The sequence below is a fragment of the Cardiocondyla obscurior genome, linkage group LG14, assembly GCF_019399895.1.
Source record: "Cardiocondyla obscurior isolate alpha-2009 linkage group LG14, Cobs3.1, whole genome shotgun sequence".
NCBI classification, from domain to species: domain Eukaryota; kingdom Metazoa; phylum Arthropoda; class Insecta; order Hymenoptera; family Formicidae; genus Cardiocondyla; species Cardiocondyla obscurior.
Window position 1 is genome coordinate 4,680,213 of NC_091877.1, and position 27,669 is coordinate 4,707,881.

The following is a 27,669-nucleotide window of genomic DNA, read 5'->3' on the forward strand; positions in this document are numbered from 1 at the left end:
GGTACCTTCTTGAAAATCAACTCGTACAGACCTTCCGTACCGGAATATCTCTTACCAGCGACGATTATATCATCGTTTTTATGGTCGAATTCGACATGCTTGTTCCCGAGCATTACTTTGTTCGTGTCAAAGTATATACCGAAAACGTAATCGATATTTATTCTTCTGTCACCGCTCGCCGCTTCCAGATACATCGTTGCCATCGATACGCTGGGCCGCAGCGTCGATACGCCAGATCGCGGCGTCGATACGCCGAACCGCGGCGTCGATGTGCGGGGCCGTGGCGTCGACGGAAGTTCGACGTTTTCGGTCGTAACGTACGAATCGACGGTCGTATCACTCAATGACGGATTAGCTACGATCGTATCGCCTAACGTTGCCGACGACAACGAATCGTCAAACGTGACGTTTAAACGCCGTTCGGGTTTTGGTGTCGACCATAATCGTCGCTCCAGTTTCGGTGTCAAACGCTCCGATTTCGACTCCAACTTCGGTACCGCGATACCGGATTCCTCGACGGTCTCGACCATCCGCTTTAGAGGTTCGACGATGGGCTTGAGGCGCTTCTCCGACGCGATGTCGGCGTCGATCGTGTCGGTCTTTATAGCTCGATGCTTCCTGCGAATCGCCTCGCTCGTCTTCTCGATCTCCCGCGTAATCTTTTCATGCTCGCGCGCGTCATGGTTGTCGTTTCTCCCCGTCATATCGATCGTATCGCGCGATCCGTTCTCGACGAAGCGTCTTCGACGACTGATTGTCACGCGATATCATCAATCTGTTAAAAAATCAACTCGACGGTACCGCAAACACGTCGAATCCTCGCCTGTATCGCCCGTTGTCGAGCGGACTGTCCTTGTCGATTACCGCGAAACCGTGATCATGTTGCCAGCATTCGCGACACAACGCACTGAACTCGTCGTACGACATGTCGGTGTTGACGTGATCGTTGTACACGTGTTTCAGATTGGTTCCGTCCTGTTTGAACAGGATCAGCAGATTCGCGTTGTCGCGTATCAGATGCTTCGGTATCCTCGCGTACGACTGACACAGATAGAAGCAGTCTACGTTTGAGTGACGACCCATCGCGAAGTATTCTCTCACGGCGTCTTGCTTGTCGCACGCGATATCATCAAAGACGAAGATCGAATGCGGAAGCGCCTCGCTTGGCGGAACGACGTCGCTGTTGTTGGAGAACGTGAAATAGCCGATCTCGTCGATCGGCGTCAGCAGACTTTCCAAGTACTGATACTTGGGCTGCTGCAGCGACTTCGAGTACACGTACACGTTCTCGAAACGCAAACCGTGCGGACTCTCCAACAGACTAATCAGAACGTTCGTTTTGCCGCAGTTCGATGGGCCGCACACGATCGCGCGCACGGTGTTTGGCAGCATCTCACCATGTCTGCGTTTTTTCTCCCTCTCGAGACTGTCCATCAGTCGTAATCTGTCGTCGCAATTCGCGACGCGTATCGTCTGCGGTTGTCGCACGAAACGCATCTCGTACCCGCTGTACGGAGACGATCACTCGCGCGCCTATTTATAGTCGCGCGACCCCGCGAATAGCTCATTAATCGACATGTATCTCGCGCTGAAACATCCCTTTGACGTGTTGAATTTGACCGCGGAACAGTTGAGCATCGTACCAAAAGCCGTTTTGCTGCACGTCTGCGGCGATTACGTTCATCACGTGTGGGACAAACTTCCCGTGCACTTGACGGAAGATCCGGAGGTTCGAACCTACCGCAGGTGCCTCGAGCATTACAATCAACCCTGGCAAGAAACGCACATCGACGGACCTGCTCCGTTAATCCGAGAGTGCGGCGAGTGTCAACGTCGTCTACCGCTTCATCGGAAGTAAAGTGCTGCGGCAAAGGTTTGTTGAATCGCGCGATAAACGCCCTCCCCTTCGAACTGCACATCCCCGGTTATCAATTTTGCGGGCCGGGAACTCGACTGAAGGAACGCATAGCGAGAGGCGATCGAGGCGTTAATCCGTTGGACGAAGCGTGTCGCGAGCACGACTTGGCATACGCGCGAAGCAACGATCTCACAGATAGACACGCAGCGGACAAAGAACTCGCCAAGAGAGCGGGAAAACGCGTTATAGCGAAAGATTCAGGCTTACGCGAGAGAGCCGCCGCAGCAGCCGTGTGGGCTGCGATAAAAGCTAAAACGAAAATTGGGATGGGTATGTCGACTAGAAAGAACAGGTTGAGGACTGTGAGAAACAGAACGATTACGAAGAGGAAAAGAAGAAGTACGATTCGCAAAAAACGCATGCTTCCAACAGCAAAGCGCGGTGGCATGCAGCCAATCATTCCGATTCTCGGAGCAGTCGGATCACGGAGCCGCGAGTATAGCGAGAGCCGTAAACGAGAGAAAAGCTGCTCGCGCGGCAGCCGGTGGATCCGGCGTACATCTGGTCCCGTACAACGGTGGACGGGGTCTCTCTCTCAAGCCGTACAGGTACGGCAGAGGTACGACTGTTGCGAAGAGAGGAAGAAAAAAAAAAACGTCGAGCAGACGTTAAAAATGCCTTTGGGTGCGACTACAAACGTGCAGTTGAATCATCTGGCCAGACGTATGCGCGTTCCTTATTTCAGAGGCGTCTTTATGCGCGACACCCTACCTATAAGTGGTGCGCGTACAAACGAGAGCGGTATCGTCAACCTGGACAACGTGACGGGTCCGGGAACTCACTGGGTAGCGTACGCCAAAAAAGGAGATCGCGTCGCGTACTTTGACGGCTTCGGTAATCTCCGACCGCCCATAGAATTGGTGAGATATCTCGGAGTCGACGTCTCGTCAATAGAATACAATCGACGATGCTATCAAACGTATGATCAGAGTATCTGTGGACAGCTGTGTCTGCGATTTTTAAGTACGATCGACGCGATTACGTTTAAAAACTGACGTCGCGACATACTTCGCCTCAGTATCGCTTCGAACATGTCGATCACACTCACGTTAACCGGTAGGAGCAGCGTTTTCCATTCAAGCTACTCACCGGCGTTGGATTTTAGCGACGGTGATTACGAGCTCGGTCTCACGGACTTTGCGACTTACAACACCATACCGAACGTCGATTCTACAAACAATAAATTCTACTACGGCACGGACGGCAAGGAAATTACGATTCCCGAGGGATCGTATAAGATACAGGCAATAGACAAATTTTTGAAACATGCGATGCCGCGACAACGCGACACCGTCGATGGTAATCGTAATGAGAAGAGCGAGAAGAACGATGATTTCTCGATAACGATTCGCGCAAACTTCAACACTATGAGAAGCGAGATCAAATCAGCGTACACGGTAAACTTTTCGAAACCAAACTCGTTGGGACCGCTTCTCGGATTCTCGCCACACCGCGTACTGCAGCCGCGAAAATGGCACGAGTCCGACTTACCGATCAATATAATCAACCTGAATATTATCCGCATCGAATGTAACGTAACCGCGGGAGCGTACTGCAACGGCGAACGCGTGCACACGATTCACGAGTTTTCACCGAAAGTGCCACCAGGATATAAGATCACGGAAACGCCCACGCAAGTCATTTACCTGCCGATCATCGTGCGATACGTTACGGATCTCACGATACGCGTCACCAACCAGAACGGTCGACCGCTCGACTTTCGCGGAGAGGAGATCACCGTCAGATTGCACGTGCGACAACAACAACGACGACCACAACGATAACGTGGTATGTTAATACCGAACAAAACGAGTCGCGTTACAACGATCAGTTTCGGTGCTGGGACGATCCAACAGCCTGAACCGCAACAACAACATTTCGCTGTAAATAGCGTCGAAAGGATAGGAAGAAGAAAAAAAAGATTAACCGAAACAAACGTTGAATTTCTGAGATCGCTCGGATTCGCTGTGCGAAATAACTTTATCTGAACGATGTCCGACATTTTGAATATCCGAGACAAACCGATCTTCGACGATCGAATCGTCAAGATCGAGACTCACGCTTACAATCCGTTCGCCAATACGACGTTCGAACACAGCGATGAGATAAGAATACCGATACAACAGCAAGATCTGTACACGCTACCGCACGAAAGTTTTCTCTACGTCGAGGGAAAATTAACGAAGGGCAAGGTGGTTGCGGGAGCTGACGTGACTCTCGGAGACAACTGCATCGCCTTCATGTTCGACGAGATACGATACGAGCTCGACGGTGTGGAGATCGATCGTAACCGAAATGTCGGCATAACCAGCACGCTGAAAAATTACGCGACTGTTTCGTCCAACAGGAGCGTGATTCTGCGGAACGCGGGATGGCTCAGTCCCACGATCAATGCAAACGGTTACTTCAATTTCTGCGTACCGCTCAACATGCTGCTGGGATTTTGCGAGGACTATAGACGCGTCGTGATCAACGCTCGTCACGAATTGATTCTCATACGAGCGCGCAACGACAACAATTGTCTGGTGGGCAGTTCCGCGGTCGAGCCTAAGGTTGACTTGCTGAAAATACAATGGCGTATGCCTCACGTACTTTTAAACGAGGTAAAGAAATTGGCGATGTTGCGCACCTTGGAGAGCGGTCGATTCGTCAGTATGGGATTTCGCTCATGGGATCTGTATGAGTTTCCGCTACTGCAACTCACGACCAAGCACTCGTGGGCCATCAAAACCGCCACGCAACTCGAGAAACCTCGATACGTCATCTTCGCTCTGCAGACGGGTCGAAAGAACATCATGTCCGAAGACAACAGTCGTTTCGATGACTGCAAACTGACCAACGTGAAGCTCTATCTCAACTCCGAGTGCTACCCGTACGACGATATGAATCTCGACTTTAGCAAACGTAGATACGCGATTCTCTACGACGCGTACGCGCGTTTCTGCAAAGAATATTACGGCTACGAGTATCTCGAACCGAATCTCACCGTCACGTCGTTTCTGCTCAACGGTCCGTTCGTCATCATCGACTGCTCGCGTCAAAACGAGTCGGTTAAAACCGCTACCGTGGACGTGACATTAGAGTTTGAATGCAAGGACAATGTAGCGCCAAATACCACGGCTCACTGTCTCATCATACACGATCGTTTGGTTCAATACAATCCGTTGACCAACGTTGTACGTAAGATCACGTAGAAATGATCTTCGACGTGTGTATGTAAAGCGGTGAATCGACGAACGTTGCGTATTCACTTCCATTCCGTCGTATACGTAACGTCGATAGAGAGAGAGAGATTGTCATCGTCGTCATGAAACCATCAAAGTATCAACCGTCTTGTTGGTGCGAGAATGCGAGTCGCATGAAGGAAGATAAAGCTACGCAAACGGATCCTAGATCGACGGATCACTTATTGAACAGAGGAATGACGTATCAAGTGACACCTTCGGGAAACACAGTGGTTGATGCATTCACGCAAACGGATAAAAAGTCGCGAACCGAACGACTTCAGGAACGCGTGACGGATTTTGTCTCGAAGCATTTAAAAAAGTAATGCGATTTGGAAAGGAGGGGGAAATTAACAAGACCAATGAATTTGCTCGCGCGTATTCAGTATTGTAACTTCTTTCGATTGAGTCGCATCGTCAAACGTCATCATCATCATCATCATGTCCACACCAACGTTCGTCGATCTGCAAGGTTATCCCATTGGACGACGTTTCGTCGTGAAGGAAGCGGCGGTGCTGCGAGGTGGTGCCGTTCTCGCGCATTACGTCTTTACGACTCCTATGTCGTGGGGTGCAGTATCGCGAGATGACAGACGTCTCGTTACCTGGCTGGTACGAAATCATCACGGTATAGCGTGGGAAGATGGGGACGTTCCATACAGTCGGGCTAAACGCCTGATCATCAGAGCCCTACAGAATGAGGAGGACTGCTACGATCACGCCATCGTATACGTTAAAGGACTAGAAAAACGCGATTGGCTGCAAGATATGCTCGAAGAGGATTACTACGGCGACGACTATGATGATATCAAATTCTACACAGACAATCTGATCGTCAGGAACATCGAAGAGGATTTTGAAAACATTGAATTGCTCAACGATTTGGACGATTCGAATACTTTCCGCTGTAGAAGACATTGCAAAAATTGCGCCGTACAAAATGTATTTAAATTGTACAATTGGTGGCGTAACCATCAAAATGATGACGTATAATTTTGAATAAAACTTTTTTTTGTATCACATACCTATACATGTACGTCTTTCGATTATTTTACCCTCTCCCCAATCACCCCCTCTCTTAATTACCCTCTCCAAAAATTTTTCTAACTGCGTTTTATATTTCCCTACTCTATGCAAATTTTAATTAATGAAAGAGGGGATTTTTCGCAACCGTCCTCGACTCGAAGTACCCTCAGATCGTGCGATCAGTACATTCTTCGCTTTGGTCGCAGCAACGACTACACACAACGCACAACGACTTCCTCTACGACTACGACTGCGAATACAACGATGTATTACAACGAGAGAAACTGTTACGAAGTGCGTCAAAATGATTGCGGTGCTGAAGCCTCATCTAGCGAGAAAAAATTTAACGAGTAAGTTTTTTTCATTCTTATAAAATTAATTACTTCCAATTAATATATTTATATTCATAATTGCGTTTATTTGATTTCCAGCATCTTGCCAAAACGATACGTGACGCGTTTACTCTGCCGGCGATACCCACTGACTCAAACGGGATACAAATATCTAGAGATCGGCGTGAACGTTGGCACGCGTTGTTTTGCGGAAATCATCATAGGTGATAATCGAGGAGATGAATTAACCATGTCGCTCGACACCTGGAAAGAACTGTGCGAGCATCGATGGACAATTCTGAATATGCTTCACGATCGACCGAAGCAACCGTACGACGTTGCGAACATAGGTTCGCTCACAGTACGAATTTGCCGCATGAACGAAATGAAACTTGTACGACTCGAATCGATCGACACACGTATGGCCATGACCGAAACTACGTTCACGCAAATGCTGGATTTCGATGATTGCGTCTCTTTGACGTTCAACGTACTTAACAAAGTCCTACCGAAGATCGACGACAAATACGAGCGATTTTGCAAAATCGCTTCCGCATCGAGGAATCGCACCGAAGCAGTGAGCGCTATACGCAGCAGCGATTCCTTCGACGAACAACAAATTGTAGATTGCGAACTACTTGCGCTTGTAATAAATGTATAAAAATGTGTAAAATATTGTAACGCATATTCATAAAATAAATATATACTTTTGTAATCGGCACGTATCATTTTTAATCGCTTCTATTCCATCCTTCATTTTATTATAATTGTGAGTCCGCCTCGTTCGTATGCAACATACGTATCTGAGTGAGAGAGAAATCAGATAATAAGGAGGAGCGATTAGCCGGGGGTGTACACTGACCGGCAATAATGGCCTGACGCTCTGCGGCGACGGCAGCTAACGTGCGTGAGCTAGCGTGGTGTGCGTCAGGCCACACCGCGGAGCGCGTACGTGAGCCGTGAAGCGCCGAGAGAAGCGAGAGGACGGGGGAAAATTTGGTGGGAGGCGTTCTCATGCTCTATCCCGCTCGCGACCCGTGCGTTTGAGAGAGAACGCATGAGTGGTCGCTAAGAAAAGTTATAGGCGCCCCTCGCTTGCACGCGTTCGTGTTTATACGGGCGCGCAAGGATAGAAATAGATCGCAAGAGTACGCTATTAATTCTAGCATATACTTCAAGACATTTCGCGATAATCACAACCGAAATTGAAGACCCGTGTTACTAATGTTATTAAATATATAATTCTACGTTGCGTATAATTTATTTTCGCGATAATTTTTCGACAAATATATAAATAATATCTCGAGAAAGAACGCATGGGAGGACGGTGCGAAACTGTTAGAGGTGCACCTCCGATCTCTCGCTTGCACGCGTTCTTGTTTATATGGGCGCGTAGAGATAAAGATAGATCGTAAAAGTACGAATTATAGCTTTAAGATTTTCGCGACTAATGATAATCGAAATTAAATACTCGTGCTACTGATATTATAAATATATAATTTTACGTTGCGTGTAATTAATTTTCGTAATCATTTTTGACAAATAAATAATGCCTTGAAAAACAATTTAAAATTCTGTTTTCTGTCTTGAGAAAGACAATTTAAAATTCTGTTTTCTGTCTTGAAAAAGACAATTTAAAATTCTGTTTTCTGTCTTGAAAAGACAATTTAAAATTATGTTTTCTGTCTTGAAAAAGACAATTTGAAATACCGTTTTCTGTCTTTAAAAATAAGAAGTTGCATTATGCACACAAAGCCGTCTAATTGTGTTACGTTCCTGTCGCGATTTTCACTTGTTATCGTCGCGAGTATGTTGCTTTTTCTTCGAGCATCACTTTTCGTGGTGTCGTAGCAGTGCGCGGATATATCATTGAATAGTTTTTTGCGAATAATGGCTCCAATCTTATGCTCTGAGATACGAGGTCGCATCATCGGACAGTGGCAGGCCGGAAAATCAGTAGCAGAAATTGCTGCTGATATTCCGTGTTCTGTTCAAGCTGTTCGACGATGGATACGACGATACAATGAGGGCGGAGATCATGCTTTGCATGATCATCGCACTCATAATCGTCGTCCTCGTAACACCAGAGTAGAAGAGGACGAGGCACTCGTCGCTGCTGTTGTGGATCGTCCTTTTGGCACCGTCCAAGAGGCGATCAACAGAGCGGACGTCGCGGTATCAGACAGGACCGCCCGGCGACGTTTAAACGAAGCCGGATATCATTGTCATCGTCCAGCCCATAAAATCCCGTTGACTCCCGATCATCGGGATCAACGGGTCGCGTTTGCTTTAGAAAATCTGGTGACGAGCCGTGCGGAGTGGGAAGCGACGATATGGACCGATGAAAAGGTTTTCGTATCGTGCGCTGATCACAGGCCGCACGTATGGCGTCCAAGAGATCAACGGTTGGATCCAAACCATGTTGTGCCTCTTCACCGAAGTGGGAGGATTTCATGTGCTATGTGGAGGTGGATATCTGGCACTGCAATCGGAGAATTGGTGCACATTCCAACGCGAATGAACTCGACAGAGTATATTCACATACTGGAAGAAGTTCTTCTTCCTTCAGTACGCGCAATATATTCTGAAGAGGATATGCCAATTATCCGATTGGTGCAAGATAATTCCGCTGTGCACACATCACATGAAACGCAAGCGTGGTTTCGGAATCATCCGGAGATCCGCTTGATTGACTGGCCAGCTCGTTCACCAGACCTGAATGTAATAGAAAATGTCTGGGCGCAGATGGTTCTGCAATGGGAACCACGAAGGGAAAGGACGACGGCAGCGTTAGTTGATCACGCGATAAAAGTTTGGGAGGGTCTTCGGGCTCGACCAGATTTTTTCGCGAACTTGATGAGTTCGATACCTAATCGACTCAATCAAGTGATCGAGCGGTCCGGTTACTGGACCGATTACTAATTCGATGATCCGCAGAGCTTCGCCCACAAAATGGCCCTTTTCAGGGCCAACAAAACTCTCATACGACGAACATTCTTTAAGATTTATTAAATTGTCTTTTTCAAGACAGAAAACAGAATTTTAAATTGTCTTTTTCAAGACAGAAAACAGAATTTTAAATTGTCTTTTTCAAGACAGAAAACAGAATTTTAAATTGTCTTTCTCAAGACAGAAAACAGAATTTTAAATTGTCTTTCTCAAGGCATTATTTATTTGTCAAAAAATGATTACGAAAATTAATTACACGCAACGTAAAATTATATATTTATAATATCAGTAGCACGAGTATTTAATTTCGATTATCATTAGTCGCGAAAATCTTAAAGCTATAATTCGTACTTTTACGATCTATCTTTATCTCTACGCGCCCATATAAACAAGAACGCATGCAAGCGAGAGATCGGAGGTGCACCTCTAACAGTTTCGCACCGTCCTCCCATGCGTTCTTTCTCGAGATATTATTTATATATTTGTCGAAAAATTATCGCGAAAATAAATTATACGCAACGTAGAATTATATATTTAATAACATTAGTAACACGGGTCTTCAATTTCGGTTGTGATTATCGCGAAATGTCTTGAAGTATATGCTAGAATTAATAGCGTACTCTTGCGATCTATTTCTATCCTTGCGCGCCCGTATAAACACGAACGCGTGCAAGCGAGAGAACGAAGGTGCGCCTATAACTTTTTCTTAGCGACCACTCATGCGTTCTCTCTCAAACGCACGGGTTGCGAGCGGGAGAGAGCATGAGAACGCCTCCCACCAAATTTTCCCCCGTCCTCTCGCTTCTCTCGGCGCTTCACGGCTCACGTACGCGCTCCGCGGTGTGGCCTGACGCACACCACGCTAGCTCACGCACGTTAGCTGCCGTCGCCGCAGAGCGTCAGGCCATTATTGCCGGTCAGTGTACGTGCAGCGTCACCCGCATTCGAATCGTATAAGCGTGTACTAAACTGTTGATAAACAATAGGCGGCGCGAACGGGTGCGAGCGAGTCGTAGTCGATGGTGACGAACGCGTGAACGAGAGCGAGCGAGAGGGAACGATAGGCGGCGCGAACGGGTGCGAGCGAGTCGTAGTCGATGGTGACGAACGCGTGAACGAGAGCGAGCGAGAGGGAACGATAGGCGGCGCGAACGGGTGCGAGCGAGACGGAACGATGGGCGCGCGATCTTTTGCGATCCGCCGCCGCCCCGCCGCTCGCCGGCGCCGACGCCATGACTAAGACTCGCGTGATCACCCCCAACACCCCCCCCCTTTACCCCTTTTGAAAAAATTCCAATCCTTTGAAATTCGCGATGCCGCAGGAAAATACCGTGGCGCGATAACGCACTTATCTATTTTAAAAAATATCAAATTACGTAATTAAAATATCAAATTTCATAACTTTTATATTATTGTTATATTTATAAACAATCGATTCCGAGAATCGCAGACAAAGGAGCGATTCCTGGAAAAACACCCCTCCCCGCGTGACGTCATTACCCCTCGCCCTAGGTCACACGGACACACTAATACAAATTGGTCCAGAACCGGCCTATATACATCTACTATATCTCTTTTGAATCAATGCGACTTAACATAGCTGTATTGAGAGCGTCACACATATGACGTGCAGGTAGTAGACAAACAGCGTCCGATGAACAATTATTAATAAAATCGCATAATTCCTTTAATCTGGATTCCAAAGAATCACCTTTAAAAATTATTTTTCTATTTTCAAGTACGACACGATCAGTCGTTGTCAATGTACCAATACGAATTCTCGACAACAATTGCCTATATGTATCGTCTTCTCGCTGACGCATATTAATCGTCAATTCATCGTAATGAAATAACGTAAACCACAAATTAATAGTAGTTAAAGAACCAATGCATTTGTTAATTTTATCATTTGATAATTGCGCAAAAATACAATCTTCACGTACAGGAGGCAATTGAAGTAAATCGCCAAATAAAAGAATGTGTTTTTTACCGAACCAACCATCTTTAACGTCATTTGTATCAAATATTTCTGTCAATCGAAAATGTATATACATTAAAACCAAATTTGATATCATTGACACTTCATCAATTACAAAGAGAACAACTTCTTTAAGTTCAGTTCGTAAAACTTTTAATACATGATTAGACAATGTTTTATACTTTGAAGTCAGACCATGTTCAACAGGTAATTGAAGTAATCTGTAAACAGTCAAACCATCAATTTTAAACGCTGCTATACCAGTAGGTGCTGCTAAAGCGGTATCTTTGTTGAGATTATGTTTAATCCAACATTTAATCGTTTTAATTAAAAAACTTTTTCCAGTTCCACCTTCTCCACTAACATATAAACGTAATATCGAATCTTTCGACCTTACCGTATCAATAACTCTATCAAATACTCTTAGTTGATCCGCATTTAATTTTGCTATCAATTCTGAAACATCGATATTATCTATTTTCTCACCAAGATCTCTAAAATCTTGCATCGCTTCACCAGCTTCTATATTTTGAATACCAATTAAATTATCAGGATCATCCTGAGACACATTCTTTTGTTGTAATTCTTCATCAATTTGCTGAACCAACTGTTTTGCATTTTCAAATACTTTTTGCAATTCTTGTACTTTTTCATGATATTGCAATGCCTCTGTAAGATGTAATTTTGCTTTTTCAAATGCTTCTGCATAAGTGTCACAATTATTTTTAGAATCGTCTAAATTTCGCCATGGTTTAAACATAAGCAGTAAAGAAAAGAAGTAATTTTCGGGCTGTGTTTCAACTATGTATTTATAGTGGTTAATAAGACATGCACATTGTCGTCGTTTAAGAAAATGACTACTGTCTATTTTATAATATTCAATTAAATTATTCTTTGGCTCAGTTGTCGTGACATCATACCACTTTGCGAACTCGTAAAGAGACACTGATTCCAATTTTTCCACTCTATTTGGATAATAATCATCTACTAAAGCCGGACAAAATAAATTGTGGATTCTTCACCTAGAGCTTCAATCTCTTTACGACTATTTAATTTTTTCTGTCGTATACCATTAACGTTCAACCACTTAATAGTTGTATTACGATCAGTTCCATATAAAGGAATACTTATTAATGTATCTGCAGCTTCAAAAGCTCCACATTCCCTAATAGTTATAGATCGTAAACCATAATTCCAGAGAACACTGGCCAATGATTTATTTTTATTATTTTTAAAACCTCAAGATCGAAGTTAGATAACTCACTTTTACCCGCTTTATTTACATACTTAGTAACATACCATGTAAGCAAGGTCGACTTTTCACCAATAAATTGTATATCCATATTCCCTTCCCATGCAGTAAGAAGCACGGGATTATAATCATTAATATCAACTTCATCTTTTGTTCTAGGAAGATCATACAATCTACTTTTATGTTTCAATTGCTTTCTATAACAGGTCGTGGAAATCCAAAACGACACCTACGAATAACTTTTCGTCCTACTTTTTCCGATCGTAAACAATAATCATTATGTCTGTGTCGTTGATGTTTATCAACACGACCGTACAATAATGGTGCAACATTTTTATCTGGCTTTTTGCAGCTAATGTATTGCAAAATAAATTTTAAAACTTCTTCTACAGAAGATTCTTCAAAAATTGGTGGATTTTTTATCCAAATTAATAAATAAAAATGTTGTATGCCTCTACTGTGATATTCTCGTCGCCAAAAATAGTGCGTTACTTCTCCGATCGGAAAATCTTTCGAACAAATAAAATCTATCATCGCTCGAAATTTATTATCAAGAAATCTCGACGTTGATACAAGATCTTTAGCAACAAGTACACTAGTACTCAACGAAGAATCTTGCCATCCATTAACTTCACGAATATATTCACCTAAATCGTCCCATAACCATTCACTAGGACTTAACGTTAAGAACCATGTTGCAGGTCCGTAATGTCGAGCCATACAATCTAAATCGCTTCTTGGTCGACGCCAATATTGCTCTGTATTTCGAAGTACGGAAAATATAGTATTTAAATTGGACTCCAACAGTTCTTTCGACATAGCTTCTAAATATTCCGCAGCCGTATAACGGCTTCGTGGATCAATTATATTCATTTTATGATAAATTCCACGACTTAACTGACGAATATTTGCTCTATTTAACAAATAAAATAAGTATTGTTGATTCAGTCTAAATTGTGGATGCTTAGACATCAAACGACATTTAATAAATTCATGTTCTTCAAGTTTGTTTGGTCTTTTTTCATCATATTGTCCATTTTTACCGAATGGATATAAATCTGGAAAACACATCAAATCCAAATTCTTTTCACGATTATCCAAAGGTACATCTTGAATTTTTAACATTTGATACAAAGCAGTTGCAGTTTTATTTTCTTTTTTTTCATATAATGGATATATAGTATATTGCTCGTAGTAACTCTCATTGTCATCTTTTTGAGTCAACATAGCCTTGCGCTGGTGTAATTGAACTTCATCATCTGTCATCTTTTGCGTTTGCAAATTGGAATTATTTAAATCATTTTCTTCATTAAATGGAGCTTCTGCATCATTTTTTGTTTCTTGTGCCTGAAATTCTACGTTATTTAGACTTCCTAAATTTAATTGAACATGTGTTTGGGCAGTACAATGCCAGAATATAAAAAGTTATGAATTTTCAACCATTTTAAAGCTTGATATATTTTTTTTAAATCCACTAAATCTTCCAAATAATTTTTGATTTAGTTGGAATATTTCTAACTAAGATACGTAATTCGTGATTTAAATTTATTGGATCAATTTTTGAACATAATTTATTAAAAGTTTCTTCTAAAGAAATTGGTAAATGAAAAGTTGAACCTTTAACTTTTTGTATTTTTTGTCTTTCTGGAATTACCTTATGAAAAACTGTTCCCATTTTAACCACAGTCTGAAAAGCTTTAGCTCTCTGTATAAGTATTTTCTCAAATTCGTTCAGAGAAGATATACACTCCGGTACATCATTTGCGAATAAATTATTTAGAATACAATAAGCAGGCAACAGTCCGCTACGAAATTTTTTATCACAATAATGACATATGTATTCAGGATTAATTTTTTGTTGATCTACATATGCCATTAAATCGTTCCAAATTGAATTACATCTACGTGTTTGAACTTTATTAATAACTTTAGAAATATTTTTCTTGTAACAAAGTCTTTCACACGATATACAAATATATCGTGGTGTATCAAGAGAACGTTTTTTCAAAGCTTTAAACGCATTTTGATATTTTGAAATAATATCATCATCGCTCATAATTGTATCACTTTGCTGATGCTTATGTATATCCGCTATTTCTTGTGCTGAACGTATAATTTCCTGTAGTTTATCAACATCACCACAAGTTAATGCTTCGTCCAACTGTAACATTTTTTGATAAGAGCTATAAAGTTGGTAAAGCAAACGTCTAATATATCTCACTTTTGGGAAATGCGGTGATAATAATTGAACTGGAATAAACATAGCTTTACAAAGATTTAAATTAATGTAACAGCTACGTGCGTGACTCTTTTTAGCATTTTCTAAATTTTTGTCAAAAATTGTTACAGTACAATCGTGAATTCTTTGCATTAGTTCCGGAATTTTCCTTAAAGTACATTCACTTATAGCTTCTAACAATTTTTGATATCGTTCGATTAGAAGCGGATCATTAACTTTACATAAAGTACCGCGTAATCACGATTTTTTTGCTCGAGCTTCTACCAAAGGTAACGTATTAACAATTTGTCCTCTCGTATTTAACATTAAAGGTTCTGTTACATTAACTTTGGATGAATTAATATCACAATACGTCGAATCAACGAAATAATTTTCAGACGAAGCTGTATGTCTAGATATACCCCAAAATGCACTTATTTTGTCATCAATTGTAATACATTCTGCAGCAACAGACAAACATGTTTCAGATCTATTTTTGAGTTTAGCTAATATTTTATACATATTACGAACAAAAGTATCTCTAATATTGAAACACCACCGAACAATTTGTTCTGCTTTCAATCTTTTATCAATATAAGATTTATTACTATTAGTAATACCTTGTTTGTATAAAATATGTATCACATATGTCTCAAAAGAATTATGAGTTCTTAAATAATTTGTGCATCTAAATTTTGCATATTTTTTAAATATATTTTTGACAAGATTACTATTTTCCACTGCAACTGTGGACTCTAATTTTTGTTTCTGGTAGTATTGCTTATTATAAAGCCACTTACGCTCTGAGTGCAACCTGTAGAACGTTTTTTGTCTTTTTTGCACATGCTCTGAATTGAAAAAATAAAATATTCGTTTTCGTAAATGTTCTTTTTCTTCATTTTTTATGTATACACAATGTTTTTTATGCGATAAATTTTTTTTTCCCGTACATAATTTTCTCTCCGTTTAGCAAGCTTATATTCGTTACTATTTTTACAGTCTTCTTTCTGTTTAGCACGTTTATTTTTTCTCTTATTATGTTCACATGGTTTTCTCTGTTTAACAATATTATTTACCTAATCTTCTTTATATTTACGCCGCTTTTCAGCACCTTTATTTTTTTCATCTTCATAATTTTGACAGCGTTTTATAGCACATCTCTTTAAATTTTGTGCATAATTCACTTGGTCATTATCATGTACATTGTCTTCTTGCTGACATTGTTTATTTTTATTAATATTATTTAATTTTTGTAATTGCTTCTTATCATATTGTCGTTTTATACGTTTTTTTGTTGCGTCTAACTCTTTTGCTCTTACTACAGCTAATGGTAACACTTTCTGTATTACGCCACATTGCAAATCTTGTGGAAAATGCTCTATCATATTAGATTCAAAAATTTTTAATAAATGCGAACGCATTTTACTCCAATCATACTTTACTTTCTCGGGTTTTATATTGAATAATAACGACACGGCGAAAGCTATGGCAAAAACACCGCAATCGTCACTATTTGGTTGTTTCTGAACAGAAGGAAATATAATTGAATTCTTTTTTTGAAAATTATATGTTGGAAACAACCTTGATAACATTATTAAATGATCTTTATGTACATTGTTTGAATTTAATGAATCATAAATAAATATACATTTTGTATTGTAATAACTACATACCCAATGTTGTTGACTATATAATTTTTGTATATGTTTTTTGTTCGGAAAGACAGGATTTATTGTTTGTGGTAATTGTATCCGCCACGTTGAAACAGGTTTGTAATCTGAATGGTTTTCTAACAGATTGTTAAAATGATCCATATGGACATCACTTAACCAATCTCTCCGAGTAATTTCATCTTTTTCTTTAAGTTGTAAAATGACTTTTTTTGTTTTGAAAACATGTTTTTAAGTTACTAATTTGTATTTATAATCAACAAAGCAATCGTTTTGTGCAGGCACAAAACGATCTGTATTTTTTGGCACAAAAGCAGACTATGATCTTTGGTGCAGATACAACGTATAATCTTTGGTACGGAAATACCCTATGTTTTGGCACAACAGTAGCCTATATTCTTTGGCGCAAATAAAGTATATATTCTTGGGTACAATTGCAGCCTATATTCTTTGGCGCAAATGCAGCCTATATTCTTAGGCGCAATTGCAGCCTATATTCTTTAGCGCAAATGCGGCCTATACTCTTTGACGCAAATGCAGTCTATATTTTTTGGCGCACAGCAGCCTACGTATGTAAGCGCACAGCAGCCTACGTATGTAAGCGCAAAGCAGCCTACGATTGTAAGCGCACAACCGCTTTTTTTTTTAATCCTCAAAATCGACGCAAAAAAAATCCTCCAAATCGACGTATAAAAAAAAAGCACACAACCGCTTTTATTAAAAAAAAAAAATCCTCCAAATCGACCTGAAAAAAGAAAAAGAAATTGCATTCATTAAAAAAACAAATAGCGCGAAAAGAACGGAGCGTGCGTAGAAAACGGATAGCGCGGAAAGAACAGAGCTTACGGATAGAACGATAGCGCGTAGAAAACGAAGCATACGGACAGAACGAATAACGCAAAAAAAACAGAGCGTGCGGAGAGAAAGGATAACTCGGCGCATTTTTTGGTTAATTCAGCCAATCAGAAAAAATTCAGCCAATCAGAAGCGGAAAGAGTACAAGAAAACAATGCAAAAATTTACAATCGAAGTACTACAAGCACATTTTTGGCTGTTCAACCAATCAGAAGCGAGAAAAATAACAATCATTAATTGTTAAAATTTACAATAAAAATGCTTTAAGCGTAATTTTTAGTTAATTCAGCTAATTAGAAGCGATTTAGCTGATCAGAAGCGAGAAATACAAAAAAGCGAAAGAAATTTGCAATCGAAATGATACAAACGTATTTTTGGCTGATTCAGCCAATCAGAAACGAGATAAGTATAAGAAAGCAAAAAAGAATAATTAACAGTCATTAATTACAACCGAAATGCTACAATCGCGTTTTTGGCTAATTCAGCCAATCTGAAAAAAATTAACAATCATTAATTGCAAAAATTTACAATCGAAATACTACAAGCACATTTTTGGCTGATTCAACCAATCAGAAGCGAGAAAAGTACAAGAACGCAAAAGAGAATAAAAAGTTCAAGAAAGCGAAAGAAAATAATTAACAATCATTAATTCCATAAAATTAATTGTGAAAATTTACAACCAAAATGCTATAAGCGCGTTTTTGGCTAATTCAGCCAATCAGAAAAGATTCAGCCAATCAGAAGCGGAAAGAGTACAAGAAAAAACGGATAGCGCGGAGAGAAGAAAGAATACTAGACAATTATTGTAAACTCGCACAAAAATCGCGATCGGCTTTTATCTTTCCCTCTAAACTGCTATCAATCCACGGCAATATGGCGCATCTCAGCGGAATGCAGTTAGAAGAAGATATTAATATATTTGATAATATTCAGAGGTAAGTAAATCATAATTTATTTAATAACACACACACACACACACACACACACACACACACACACACACACACACACACACACACACACACACACACACACACACACGCACGCACGCACGCACGCACGCACGCACGCACGCACGCACGCACGCACGCTCGCACGCACACGCACGCACACGCTCAAATATTTTTTTCTATTTCAGCAACATGGAAATCGATAACAAGCGGCAGTCGTCTCCTTGCGACAAGGAGACGGCTGCCCGACAGCGGCCGCCTCCTCGTCCCAAGGAGACGACGCAGCCAAAATTGGTGTTAAATATTCGGAGAGACGAAACGGGTCACCATCGTACATTGGAAGAAGAGCCCCCCCCAACCGACAATGAATGATTTAATCAATAAAATTAAAGAATTGGAAGAAAAATTAAAAAAACGTGAGTATTTATTTACAAATATAGGTAATATTTCATTAATTTATAATTAATAATTTTTTTTATTATTTTCAGCACCACGCTGGCAAAAAGGAGGACGCAACAGAGGCCGGGGCCGTGGTCGCGGACGAGGCCGCAGACGTGGCCACGGTGCCGGCCCAACCACTTATAATCAAACATTATATTTTTATTGATAAATGCGATAATTATAATACTTAGTTTTTCTCTGTTGTTAAATACTTTATTGTAATACTTATTATACTTTATAATATTAAATATTTTATTTTTATCGAGCTCGTGCATTATATTATACTTTATAATATTAATTATTTTATTTTTATCGAGCTCGTGCATTACTTATGCATACTAAAAAGAAAATATTTTTTTTTTTTTTAATGTAATCACAAAATAAACCTTTTTTAAGTTATTTAATATCAATTCCAAATTGTATTTAATGTTGATACATAAAAATATTATTAAAAACGATTAATTATTATTATATGGTAGTATTATAGATTTGTAAAATATATCTGATCTGAGTACAATGTATGTGTAGAAACAAAAAATAGAATAAGAAACATGATAAATATTTTTTATTAAATTTATTAAACTTTTGTAACAGATAGCATAAGAAGATTAAACTGTACATTGTTATATAATGATTTTTCTGGTAGATTTAATTCATTTACATACACATGGCTGTATATATGAAACAAAGTGAAAGTTGTATGAAACAATAAACCTTTTTTAAGTTATTTAATATCAATGTACAAATGTCATTTGTGGTTTTTATATTCCAAAATGTATGTAATGTTGATACATGAAAATGATTGTTTTTATTGAAATGCCCCACTTATTATTAAAAACGATTAATTATTATTATATGGTAGTATTATAGAAAGATTTTTAAATATCTGATCTGAGTACAATGTATGTGTAGGATCAGAAAATGGAATAAGAAACACGATAAATATTTTTTATTAAATTTATTAAACTTTTGTAACAGATAGCATAAGAAGATTAAACTGTACATTGTTATATAACGATTTTTCTGGTAGATTTAATTCATTTACATACACATGGCTGTATATATGAAAGAAAGTAAAAGTTATTATCCTCAGACATACGTTCGACGAGCATCTAGCCCACTTAAGAACGGTTTTCAAGCGCCTGCGTGACGCAAGGCTGCGTCTAAACCCTGAGAAGTGTTACTTCTGCCAACCACAGTTAAAATACCTGGGGCACATAATTGACCGCGGAGGCATACGTACCGACCCGGAGAAAACGTCAGCCGTAACAAACTGGCCACCGCCAACAACCCTCCGTCAGGTACGACAGTTTTAGGGCATGGCCTCATGGTACCGCCGGTTTATCGAGAATTTCTCCAGCATCGCTGCGCTGTTATCACGACTTACCAGGAAACATGCACGTTGGAGTTGGGGGCCCGACGAGGAAGAAGCATTCGCTAACCTGAAGACCGCACTAACAACCGCGCCAGTACTGGCCTGTCCGGATTTTACCCGCCGCTTTGTGCTTCAAACGGACGCCAGCACCAGCGGCCTGGGAGCAGTGTTGACGCAACACTTGGCGGAAGGAGAACGGGTTGTCGCGTACGCCAGCCGCACACTCAACAAAGCTGAAAAGAATTACAGTGCCACGGAATTAGAGTGTTTGGCGGTTGTCTGGGGCATACGAAAGATGAGAGGATACCTAGAGGGCTATTCTTTCACCGTGATCACCGACCACCAAGCATTAAGATGGCTGCAGCGCCTAGAGGAGCCCATCGGACGACTGGGGCGATGGCTGTTCGAGCTCCAACAGTTTGACTTCGACGTTCGCTACCGAAGAGGGGCGGCAAACCAAGTGGCCGACGCGCTCTCCCGACAGCCGGTCGTGGCCAGCACCGAAGCACCAGTTCCGGACAATTGGTACCGACGCATTCTCAACGGAGTCCGAGAAAACCCAGCGGAATTCCCCGACTACAAAGAACATCAGGGATGCTTATTCCGACACATCTTGCACGAATTAGACTTTAAGGAAGTCGACCCAGCCACGCAATGGAAACGATGTGTACCAGAATCAGAGCGGCAACAGACAATCGCCCGGCATCATGAGGATGTTAACGCCGGACACTTCGGCACAGCCAAAACCATTGCCCGCATGGCCAGACTATTCTATTGGCCGGGTATGTTCCGCGATATTAAGCGATTCGTGAGACGTTGTAAGAATTGCCTCGCCTACAAAATCTCGCCCACCAAGCCGGCCGGGAAATTGCACACGACGCCCGTTACAGCACCATGGAAGCAAGTGACTATGGACCTGGTAGGGCCCCTACCTCGGTCACGAAAGGGCAACACGTGGCTTCTGGTCATGCAGGACCGTTTCTCCAAGTGGATAGAGCTCCAACCTCTGCACAGAGCAACAGCAGGAGCCGTTACAGCCGCGGTCATCGAAAAGATACTGTACCGGCACGGATGCCCTGACCAAGTAATCACTGACAACGGCACTCAATTTCGTTCACGTCAACTAGGACGATTACTGCAAGCCTGGCATATACAGCACCGGACCATGCCCATTTACACGCCACAGTGTAACCCGGTCGAGCGAACTAACCGCACCATAAAAACAATGATTGCGCAATATACGAAGACAAACCATCGACGCTGGGACGAACAGCTAGGTCCCATCCAGTTTGCTTTTAATACCGCGCAGCATGATGCCACCGGCTACACACCCGCCTTTCTAAATCATTGACGGGAACTAGCACTTACACATCCTGACGACCGACGCCATGCCACTCCTAGCACACCTCATCGCACACAGCAAGCGCTAAACGAGGCTTTTCAATTGGTATGAATCAAGCTGGCACGCGCCTTCCAGCGGCAGGAAGCAGCATACAATTTGCGACGATGGGAGTGGAAACCGCAATTGGGCGAGTCCGTATGGAAGAAAGAGCATCCATTATCGCAAAAGGCCGAAGGATTTAATGCGAAATTAGCACCAAAGTATTCGGGCCCGTTCTCAGTAAAAAGGTTCATATCACCAGTAATAGTTGACCTCCGCGACAGCCGAGGGCGTTGGCATCGCCGCATACATATACAGGATCTGAAACCAGACCCCCTTCCAGCAGAGACCGACCAATCCCGAGCCAATCAACCTCTCCTCATGGGGTATATAAGGCACGCTCGACTGACCCAGATACCATTCGAGCAATCGACCATGGAGAAGAAGGAGCGTTTGCGAGAATTGTTCGGAAGTATGAGCGAGGAGAGTGAATCGCCGCCGGCCAGCCCACCGCCAGGGGTCTGGCCATCACCGATAGACCCCAGCCGACGCTACCCGGCGCCCCGGGTCGGGACCTGGGTACAACGGGGAGACGGCAGCCAGCGAGCACATACACGCTGGCTGGAGGAGCTTCCACCCGCTCCACCAAAGACAACGCGCAACCGGCAAAACCAGCCCACGGGGACTACGACTACCCGAAAGCCGCCACGGAAAGGCACCGCCGTGGCCTCAAAAGCTGCGGCAAGCAGCACTGTAGCCAGTGCACCACCAACAGTGACCGCAAGTGGGCCAGGCGGTTCAAGGGAGCAGGAACGGCAACCTCCCGGAAAAGGAGCCACAACCGCGGGCCGGATCAACGCTGCCACTCGGGACAAAAGCACGGCCAGAGGAACGACCATGCCCAGTATCCCGGGCAACTCGGGGCAAAGACAAGGTGGTCTGTCAACAGCACCACAGCCCCCCAAAACGACGAGGTACGGCTCGCAGGAACCACCGAAGCCGATCTTTCGGTCGATGAAAGTGGTACGTCCACCACGACCAGAGGTACCCACAGTGGCTGGAATAGAAAGGCAGCCGACAACCAGCGAGCATCCCGTCCAGGCCTTCGCACAGAAGCACACTAGGGCCACGGAGACGCCTTCGACCACCAGGGCAGTGGCAGCCAGGGGATCCATGCCACCACCAGCCACGGCACGGAACCCAGCAGCCGCCCCAGGCAACGCGCCAGCTGAAGTACGAGCGACAGCAGAAGTTGCAGCCATCTCAGACGCCCGGCAAACGTCGGCAACTCCACTCGTGCTGCCTCTACCGCCTTTCGCCGCCGCCATGTCATCAAGACCACCAGTCACGCCTCCACCAGCTCCACCCGCTTATGTAGTCAACAAGGGCTGGACCGCGAGAGCCGGAGTACCACTTCAGGTGCCTATCCAACTACCAGATGAGGAGATAGTCCAGGTGCCTATGTCGGCCATACAACAGAACCGGAAATACCGGGCCCGGTCAGCAACCGGCAGATGGGTGCTGCGGTTCGCGGCCGATGGACGACTAACACTGTGCCGAAAGGTTCAGAAACCAGCACCCTAAACAGGGGGGTGATGTGGCCTGTGGCCACGAAGAATATTTAGACCCCGCGCCGCGACTACCACTGTTCGCCCCAGACTTTGCGCGGTCCCGTCCACTAGTTTGATTTACGCGGGCCGATCAACCGCCCGTAGCGCGGATTACCGTAGCGGGTAACATGGGCCGCCCAACCGCCCATACCGCGCGCCGCCACAGACCGCTCGGGAGTGGGGTGTCCCCCACTCCCGGGCCCACGGGTATATAAACCGCCTCGAACGCAAACGAGGCACCTTTTTCCGCGCTGGAGAGCACCCCAGCATCCAATCCTCCAGGACTTGGGCGCTCCCAAGTCTTCCTCGACCGGGCTCACCCGGCCTTCGAAACCGACTTCGCTCTACACGACTCGGGCGCTCCCGAGCCTTCCTTCGTCCGGGCGCTCCCGGCCGTCCTCGACACCGACATCTCCGAGACTCGGGCGCTCCCGAGCCTTCCTTCGTCCGGGCGCTCCCGGCCGTCCTCGACACCGACATCTCCGAGACTCGGGCGCTCCCGAGCCTTCCTTCGTCCGGGCGCTCCCGGCTGTCCTCGACACCGACATATCCGAGACTCAGGCGCTCCCGAGCCTTCCTTCGTCCGGGCGCTCCCGGCCGTCCTCGACACCGACATCTCCGAGACTCGGGCGCTCCCGACTCTCTCTCTCTCTTGCGCCGACACGGCCCTAGCATTCCGTCTCATAGGCAATTTAAGTCGCCGCGCCGCCGACTCGCGAACGCGAAGCCTGTACGACCGATACGGTCCGAACGGCCTGGCTTGTAACCCGCGCCCCGACTCGCGAACGCGAAGCCTGTACGACCGATACAGCCCGAACGGCCTGGCTTGTAACCCGCGCCGCCGACTCGCGAACGCGAAGCCTGTACGACCGATACGGCCCGAACGGCCTGGCTTGTAATCCGCGCCGCCGACTCGCGACCGCGGAGCCTGTACGACCGACACGGCCCGAGTGACCCATTCTGTAACCCGCGTCGCCGACTCGCAACCGCGGAGCCTGTACGACCGGCACGGCCCGCTACATAAGATACGTCCCAAAGCGATTCGAACTAGCGTTCACATTGAATCCAGCTCACGGTGGATGGCCGTTTTTGTTCAATTCATCTTTAGCTTATTACATTGTTTATTCCTTTGTTTCATTCACTCTTAGACTAAGTGTATTATTTTGACTCTATATTATTTCTTTTCAAAATAAATCTTTTATTTTACGATTAACCAAGTCTCGGTTCTTTACACTCGCACTCTGGCTTCCGACGAGCTCTCCGAACGCGAAACTACCGTGTTACATTTTTATAAATTGTTATACCTTAAGAAAGCTTTACTTGGAATCAGCATTTGTATCATTTCTTGTGTACTCTTTTCTCAGTGTGTAAATCCTTTTCACTTATTTTCTGTAAAAATACATTAACTAAATTATCATGTCTATCGTGTCTGTCACTCTTTCTGGAGCTAAACAAACGAATTTCAATTAAACACTTATAAATATTAAAATATACTAGAACTATAATCGTCACGATAACGTTCATCTCCTCTTTCTTTGTCTTCCTCAGCCGCTTCTCTTTCTAAATCTGACCAATCTTTTCCCGATTCTTCGGAAATGCCTAACTCTTCTGTTAAAATAATATAAAGAAATATAGAGATAATACAATATAAATTATAACATAAAAATAAGTTGTTGGCGATAAAGTACCTTCACTGTCAAAAGCTTCAGAATATTCAGAATAATCGTCAGATTCTTCTTCAGTTTCAAACTCGGATGGCTATTAACAAATAAAATATATGTTTATAAATTTTACATTTTTTAACTGTTTTATTTGGTTAAATATCAAACCTCATATGCATCATCTGCTCAATCGCATTCCTCATCTGATTTTTTTCCGTTTTCTTCCTTATCAAAAGTGGTTATATTTTTCTTATACTCCTCATGAAGTTTACGTTTTTCTTCCTTCTTCTCAAGTTTTTTCTTTTTCTTTCTCTCTCGTCTTCGCGAAGCAGCCGCCTTTTTCAATTTTTAATTTTTTTATTTGAGAATTTGCCTATAAAAATGATGCCATATATGTTACCAATGCACAAAACGTAATAAATACTCACTTAATGGTAATGACTTTTTCCAATTGACATTTACTTTGCTTTTCTACTTCGATGTGCGCACCCGTAGCACCACGAATAGCATTTATATGACTGCCACCTCTGCCTATTACTCGGCTGATAGCATTTGTGGAAACGGACACTTTTTTAGAACGAAACGGTGAATTCAAAAATCTTCCCGAATCATCAGACTGTCCTCTGTAAACCACAATTACATTAGATAGCCGTAAATAATATTAACCAAAATACATAAAGAAAAGAATTTTGGAAAACTTTTTTCAAGAACATGTATCTTACTTTCGTACAACTTCTTTCCATCCTTCTTCACGCTTTCCACTTTGTTTGGGGCTGGTATTACTCGCTTTCGATGACGTGTTTAAAGTATCTCCATCGTATTGATTATTATAAGACTTTTTTCCTTTGCCAGGAACATAAGTTTCATTACCAGTCGCTTCAAAATCTTCTCTATCAGCAGGATGCCTCAAGGACCTGTAAAAATTATTGATATTCAAAAATAGGTAGAGATAACAAAGAAAAATGCGTTTACTTACTTTTCCAAAGTATTATTCTGAGATTTGGTCGATGTTGCCGTATTTTGAGATAAATTCGTGTTTTGTGAAAAAAGGGTCTTGGACGAACGCTGTGGGGACGTATCCTTATCGTTGTTACTAGGACTATTATTATAATTTTTTTTTTCTTTTTTCCTTCTTTTTTTCTCTTGCTTTTACATCATTGCTACTGCAACTTCCCTGACTGTTTGTATCTATTCCACTATCACCCTCTTCTCTATCAGGATCCTCCGGGTTTCTGTTCACAGGAGATGGTACACTCTCCATTCTTTCATCGCCGCCCTCATGTTCGCTGTCATCTGCTCGATCGCATTCCTCATTTGATTTTTTTCTGTTTTCTTCCTTATTTTATTTTTCTTATACTCCTCATGAAGTTTACGTTTTTCTTCCTTCTTCTCAAGTTTTTTCTTTTTCTTTCTCTCTCGTCTTCGCGCAGCAGCCGCCTTTTTCGACTCTCTTGTCTTTTCCATATCAAGTTCTTCTAATAGTATTGTGGCATTTTTATTCGCTTTAACAGCCTGTGTTTCTTTGGCAGCTCTTATTACTTTCACACACTCCTGACATTTTTCTAAGAGCTTTTTGTCGCTAACTGTCGTTATATATCTTGTCATCTCTTGATGATTCAGCCATCTCTGAAATATAAGATTATTAATAATAACGTTTAAATTATATCTGATATAATATATACATTTAAATAATATTAGTCACACTTACCTTAATTAATTGATCACTGCGGATCACTAACCTCACACGTCAATCAACAGAGTCGATAATATCGATAAATCAACCCGCACCATCTAGCGACGCGAAAACGAAAGGGACATTTTTTGAGACGTAAAAATGACGACGGAGTATCTTAATAATTTTATACTTGTAACCAAAATTAACATCGCGATATCTTTATTTATAGACCACGCAGCGAAATAATAAAAAGACTTTTATTATATAAGTCGACCCTAATCTATACAATATGCCTATTAAGAAAGCGATTGGTTGAGCCGTTATTCAGATCCGGTAATCTACGGATTTCTCAAAACGTCGTCTCGCGTAATAGAGGCACGACAGTGCCTCGCTGCGCCTATACTTGGCGCGAGGCACTGCCGTGCCTCTTGATATCGATGGCCTCCCTATATTTAAAAGTTCAAGTAGTCAAGTATATCCTATTTTATGTAATTTAGTTGAAAATTACAATGAAGTTAATATTGTTGAAATTTATTACGGAAATGAAAAGCCTACAAATGTAAACATTTTTTTGAAAGATTTTACAGAAGAAGCAATTATTTTGACAACACACGGTATAATAATTAATAATCATACTTATCCATTTAAAATTAATGTTTTTATATGCGATGTACCTGCTAAATCTTTTATTAAATTAATAAAAGGCTATACCGGTTATTACTCATGCCCAAAATGTACAATAAAAGGAGAATATTATCATGATCGCGTATGTTTTCCAGATTTAAATAGTTTTCCTTTAAGAACGAATAATGATTTTAAATTAAAATTACAAAAAAATCATCATACAGATACATCTATTTTAGAATCAATTCCTAATATCGATATGATAAAAGATTTTCCGTCGGATCCAATGCATTTAATTTTTCTCCGAGTTGTTCGAAAATTAGTTGTTAATTTATGGTGCTTCGGAAAACCTCGGTCTAAACTATCATTTAATGAAATGTATGAAATATCGAAATCGTTAGAAAATCTTAAGTTCATATTCCATGTGAAATTAACAGAAAAACGCGATCATTACTTGAATGTAAAAGATGGAAAGCAACAGAATTAAGAACATTTTTGTTATACACGGGACCTGTTGTTTTGAAATCTGT

The 27,669-nt window shown here is 42.3% G+C and overlaps 2 protein-coding genes across 2 annotated transcripts; one reads left to right on the top strand and one right to left on the bottom strand.

The window, feature by feature from the left end:
- The first annotated feature begins 22,004 nt into the window (after nucleotides 1-22,004).
- Nucleotides 22,005-23,153, top strand: LOC139108220 (uncharacterized). The gene has a single exon (XM_070666309.1). It carries the CDS (start codon nucleotides 22,005-22,007, stop codon nucleotides 23,151-23,153), a length of 1,149 nt encoding a protein of 382 aa, XP_070522410.1.
- Nucleotides 23,154-24,585: 1,432 nt separating this feature from the next.
- On the bottom strand, nucleotides 24,586-26,631 carry LOC139108221 (ankyrin repeat and KH domain-containing protein mask-like). The gene is made up of 9 exons (XM_070666310.1): nucleotides 26,623-26,631; nucleotides 26,214-26,466; nucleotides 25,994-26,133; nucleotides 25,817-25,905; nucleotides 25,563-25,754; nucleotides 25,283-25,463; nucleotides 24,868-24,937; nucleotides 24,674-24,787; nucleotides 24,586-24,626 (listed from the first exon to the last, which is right to left on the bottom strand). Exons 1-9 carry the CDS (start codon nucleotides 26,629-26,631, stop codon nucleotides 24,586-24,588), a joined length of 1,089 nt encoding a protein of 362 aa, XP_070522411.1.
- Between the last annotated feature and the right edge of the window lie 1,038 nt (nucleotides 26,632-27,669).